Source organism: Salvelinus fontinalis, chromosome 5 (genome assembly GCF_029448725.1).
Source record: "Salvelinus fontinalis isolate EN_2023a chromosome 5, ASM2944872v1, whole genome shotgun sequence".
NCBI classification, from domain to species: domain Eukaryota; kingdom Metazoa; phylum Chordata; class Actinopteri; order Salmoniformes; family Salmonidae; genus Salvelinus; species Salvelinus fontinalis.
Window position 1 is genome coordinate 61,716,397 of NC_074669.1, and position 5,659 is coordinate 61,722,055.

Sequence of the window (5,659 nt, forward strand, 5' to 3'; positions counted from 1 at the left end):
TCACCAAGGTCTTCCCAACCCCAACCCTCCCAAAGGTCTTCCCAACCCCAACCCTCCCCAAGGTCTTCCCAACCCCAACCCTCCCCAATCTCTTCCCAACCCCAACCCTCCCCAAATTCTTCCCAACCCCAACCCTCCCCAAGGTCTTCCCAACCCCAACCCTCCCCAAGGTCTTCCCAACCCCAACCCTCCCCAGCCCTCCCCAACCCCAACCCTCCCCAGCCCCAGCTCCTCCAAGCTCTTCCCAACCCTCCCCAAGGTCTTCCCAACCCCAAACCTCCACAAGGTCTTCCCAACCCCAACCCTCCCCAAGGTCTTCCCAACCCCAACCCTCCCCAAGGTCTTCCCAACCCCAACCCTCCCCAATCTCTTCCCAACCCCAACCCTCCCCAAGGTCTTCCCAACCCCAACCCTCCCCAACCCCAACCCTCCCCAACCCCAGCTCCCCCAAGCTCTTCCCAACCCTCCCCAAGGTCTTCCCAACCCCAACCCTCCCCAGCCCTCCCCTCCCCAACCCTCCCCAACCCCAGCTCATCCAAGCTCTTCCCAACCCTCCCCAAGGTCTTCCCAACCCCAACCCTCCCCAATCTCTTCCCAACCCCAACCCTCCCCAGCCCTCCCCAACCCCAGCTCCCCCAAGCTCTTCCCAACCTCAACCTGTCATTGATAGACTAAACACACCTGCCTTTCACAGATCAAACCATTTTTGTGGTTACATGGCACATCATTCCAAGCCACTACTGGGTCCTTTTGAGTGTTGTCAACCAAAGCGCAGTCTTCTCCTTGCAAATCATTTGGCTCCCCTTTCTTCCAGTAACTTGTGGTCAGTGGTGTGCCGTCCACCCATCTCCAGGTTCCCTCAACTTCTCTGTCAGTCAGACCTAACCAGGCTTTTTTGTTGAATGCTTTGATTAAAGCCTGTTCCTCTCTGCTGTCGATGATCACCAGGTTTGCTCCTCTCGCCTGACAGTCCTTTCTGCTGTCGTCCCACGTTTTCTCATCAGGGGAGATGTAGTAACAACTGCAGCTAGACCTTATCCAGTCTTGGGGACATTTGACATATTTATCAATCTTCAGTAGCTGGTCTCTCTCTTTAGTCAGGGAACTATAATTGGTCTGTAGCTGGTCTTGCTTTGCAGTCAGGGTGTTATAACTGGTCTGTAGCTGATCTCTCTCTGCAGTCAGGGTGTTGTAGCTGGTCTGTAGCTGGTCTCTCTCTTTAGTCAGGGAACTATAATTGGTCTGTAGCTGGTCTTGCTTTGCAGTCAGGGTGTTATAACTGGTCTGTAGCTGGTCTCTCTCTGCAGTCAGGTTGTTCAAAAGGTTTCTCTCTGTGAAATAATACAATCAACAACCAAGTTAATCAGACATTACCAGGGTTGGGGTCAATTCCATTTAATTTCCAGTCAATTCAGGAAGTACACCGGAATTCCAATTCCAATTATCTTCAATGCTTTCAACGAGGAACATTTGGAATTTGGTTTACTTTCTGATTTGACTGGAATGTAAATGTAATAGAACCCTGGTCATTACACCACAGATTATTAAGAATATTTGAGTGAGAACATATCAAACTCACGGTAGAGTAACAGGCCTATGATCCCAGCCAGTAGGAGAACACACAGCAGTCCCAGACACACTGCAGTAGCTAGGAAACGTCTCTTCCACACTGAAGCACAAATTATTATCATAAGAACTTTATAAGGTATTTGTGTTTATTTGTGTAGAGTTGCTCTTTCAGGCACTCAGTAAAATAGACAAGCTTGACTTGGGCCACAACACAACAACTGCGATCCGGCACCTCAAATGTTCTGCTGCTTGAGTTGCAGCCCCTGCTGAAAAAACAACATAGACCAGCATAGGCAGGTGACCAACCTTCATTGTGTTTATTCAGGTGAGCAGCCTTCGTTGTGTTTTTGCTGGTGACCAGCGTTGATTGTGTTTTTGCAGGTGACCAGCCTTCGTTGTGTGATGTTAACGGAAACGGTGTCCCTTTTTACGGGATGGTTGAGCTAATGTAGGCTAATACGATTATCACGAGGTTGTAAGTAACAAGAACATTTCCCAGGACATAGACATATCTGATATGGGCAGAAAGCTTAAATTCCTGTTAATCTAACTGCACTTTCCAATTTACAGTAGCTATTACAGTGTAAGAATACCATGCTATTGTTTGAGGAGAGTGCACAGTTTTGAACTTGAAAATGTATCAATAAACATATTAGGCACATTTGGGCAGTCTTGATACAACATTTTGAACAGAAATGCAATGTTCCATTGGATCAGTCTAAAACTTTGCACATACACTGATGCCATCTAGTGGGCAAAATCTAAATTACACTTGGGCTGGAATAATACATTATGGCCTTTCTCTTGCATTTTAAAGATGATGGCACAAAAAAATACAAAAGAGCGGTTGTTTTGTTCTTTGTATTATCTTTAGTCAGATCTAATGTGTTATATTCTCCTACATTCCTTTCACATTTCACATGCTAGCCAGCATATTGTGACTTGAAACTGGTCACCGGTGTCCAAAATACAGCAAAGACTGGTCAACAACAAAAACACTACGAAGCCTGGTCGGGCCAGAATAACATGCTAGACCAGTATCGGACCAGCACTGACCAGCATAACCCTCTAGACCAGTATCGGACCAGCACTGGCCAGCATAACCCTCTAGACCAGTATCGGACTAGCCCTGACCAACATAACCCTCTAGACCAGTATCGGACCAGCACTGACCAACATAACCCTCTAGACCAGTATCGGACCAGCACTGACCAGCATAACCCTCTAGACCAGTATCGGACTAGCACTGACCAACATAACACACTAGACCGGTATCGGACCAGCACTGGCCAGCATAACCCTCTAGACCAGTATCGGACCAGCACTGACCAACATAACCCTCTAGACCAGTATCGGACCAGCACTGGCCAACATAACCCTCTAGACCAGTATCGGACCAGCACTGGCCAGCATAACCCTCTAGACCAGTATCGGACCAGCACTGACCAACATAACCCTCTAGACCAGTATCGGACCAGCACTGACCAACATAACCCTCTAGACCAGTATCGGACCAACACTGACCAGCATAACCCTCTAGACCAGTATCAGACCAGCACTGACCAGCATAACCCTCTAGACCAGTATCGGACCAACACTGACCAGCATAACCCTCTAGACCAGTATCAGACCAGCACTGACCAGCATAACCCTCTAGACCAGTATCGGACCAACACTGACCAGCATAACCCTCTAGACCAGTATCGGACCAACACTGACCAGCATAACCCTCTAGACCAGTATCGGACCAGCACTGACCAGCATAACCCTCTAGACCAGTATCAGACCAGCACTGACCAACATAACCCTCTAGACCAGCATCGGACCAGCACTGACCAACATAACCCTCTAGACCAGTATCGGACCAGCACTGACCAACATAACCCTCTAGACCAGTATCGGACCAGCACTGACCAACATAACCCTCTAGACCAGTATCGGACCAGCACTGACCAGCATAACCCTCTGGACCAGTATCGGACCAGCACTGACCAACATAACCCTCTAGACCAGTATCGGACCAGCACTGACCAGCATAACCCTCTAGACCAGTATCGGACTAGCACTGACCAACATAACCCTCTAGACCAGTATCGGACCAGCACTGGCCAACATAACCCTCTAGACCGGTATCGGACCAGCACTGACCAGCATAACCCTCTGGACCAGTATCGGACCAGCACTGACCAGCATAACCCTCTAGACCAGTATCGGACCAGCACTGACCAGCATAACCCTCTAGACCAGTATCGGACCAACACTGACCAGCATAACCCTCTAGACCAGTATCGGACCAGCACTGGCCAGCATAACCCTCTAGACCGGTATCGGACCAGCATTGGCCAGCATAACCCTCTAGACCAGTATCGGACCAGCCCTGACCAACATAACCCTCTAGACCAGTATCGGACCAGCACTGACCAGCATAACCCTCTGGACCAGTATCGGACCAGCACTGACCAGCATAACCCTCTAGACCAGTATCGGACCAGCACTGACCAGCATAACCCTCTAGACCAGTATCGGACCAGCACTGACCAACATAACCCTCTAGACCAGTATCGGACCAGCACTGGCCAGCATAACCCTCTAGACCAGTATCAGACCAGCACTGACCAACATAACCCTCTAGACCAGTATCGGACCAGCACTGGCCAGCATAACCCTCTAGACCAGTATCGGACCAGCACTGACCAGCATAACCCTCTAGACCAGTATCGGACCAACACTGGCCAACATAACCTTCTAGACCAGTATCGGACCAGCACTGACCAACATAACACACTAGACCGGTATCGGACCAACCCTGACCACCATAACCCTCTAGACCGGTCTCGGACCAGCCCTGACCAACATAACCCTCTAGACCAGTATCGGACCAGCCCTGACCAGCATAACCCTCTAGACCGGTATCGGACCAGCATTGGCCAGCATAACCCTCTAGACCAGTATCGGACCAGCCCTGACCAACATAACCCTCTAGACCAGTATCGGACCAGCCCTGACCAACATAACCCTCTAGACCAGTATCGGACCAGCACTGACCAACGTAACCCTCTAGACCAGTATCGGACCAGCCCTGACCAACATGGATCATCTTGAAATTGTTGCTGGTCTATGCTGTTTTTTTTCAGCATATGGTGGAGTTCAAGGCAGGTGCCTTGGGGTGGCAGGTAGCCTAGTGGTTAGAAAGTTGGACCAGTAACCGAAAGGTTGCAAGTTCAGATCCCCGAGGTGACAAGGTAAAAATCTGTTGTTCTGCCCCTGAACAAGGCAGTCTACCCCACTGTTCCTAAGCCGTCATTGAAAATAAGAATTTGTTCTTAACTGACTTGCCTTGTTAAATAAAGGTACTAAAATAAAAAATGGCTGTTACCTGAATGTTGATCCCCAACTCCATCCTTCTTCCAGGACATGATGGATATTTGGTTGGCATATATACAATCATCAATATCCATGGTATTTATTTAATTAGGTTCTTCGTCTTCAAATCGTAAATTCTACTGTTGTATCTTCTACTCTCGTAACTTCTACTGTTGTAACTTCTACTGTTGTAACTTCTACTGTTGTAATGTCTGCTGTTATCTCAGTTGTAGATTTGTGTCTGTTCGCTGCACCGCTGGAGCCTCTGTGTGACTCAGTCTAATGTCAGAGACAGTTTTAACTGTCAACCTCATTAAAGGGGAAACTGTCTAACCAATAGGACGACACTAACCACCACCATGTGACTCCAGACTTATATGGTACATTACATCTTGCACTCTGTGGTCGTAGAGTTTTATAAACTATGCTGAGTCCTGTGTGATATGGACACCAGAGATAATAGTTATTCAGAGATGCCTCTGTCTTCCTCAGAGACGGCCTAAGGTCTACATTTACTGTCTCCTGTGTGACATGGACACCAGAGATAATAGTTATTCAGAGATGTCTCTGTCTTTCTCAGAGAGGGCCTAAGGTCTACATTTACTGTCTCCTGTGTGACATGGACACCAGAGATAATAGTTATTCAGAGATGTTTACTCACACCTCTCCTTTCCTCTTTCGGGGAGGGAGGGGGGGGGGGGGGGTCTAAATGTCTAAGGTTACAAAT

At 48.5% G+C, this 5,659-nt stretch overlaps 1 protein-coding gene across 1 annotated transcript; it reads right to left on the bottom strand.

Moving 5' to 3' along the window:
- Positions 1 to 660: 660 nt before the first annotated feature.
- Positions 661 to 4,985, bottom strand: LOC129856165 (CD209 antigen-like protein E). Its single transcript, XM_055924267.1, has 3 exons — positions 4,946 to 4,985; positions 1,580 to 1,669; positions 661 to 1,331 (listed from the first exon to the last, which is right to left on the bottom strand). Exons 1-3 carry the CDS (start codon positions 4,983 to 4,985, stop codon positions 661 to 663), a joined length of 801 nt encoding a protein of 266 aa, XP_055780242.1.
- Between the last annotated feature and the right edge of the window lie 674 nt (positions 4,986 to 5,659).

Coding starts and splice junctions, on each gene's coding strand:
- LOC129856165 (XM_055924267.1), bottom strand. CDS start 4,985: ATGTCCTGGAAGAAGGATGGAGTTGGGGATCAACATTCAG. Junction 1,670..4,945: donor AGTTGGGGATCAACATTCAG/GTAACAGCCATT, acceptor TTTGTGCTTCAG/TGTGGAAGAGACGTTTCCTA. Junction 1,332..1,579: donor CATAGGCCTGTTACTCTACC/GTGAGTTTGATA, acceptor ATTATTTCACAG/AGAGAAACCTTTTGAACAAC.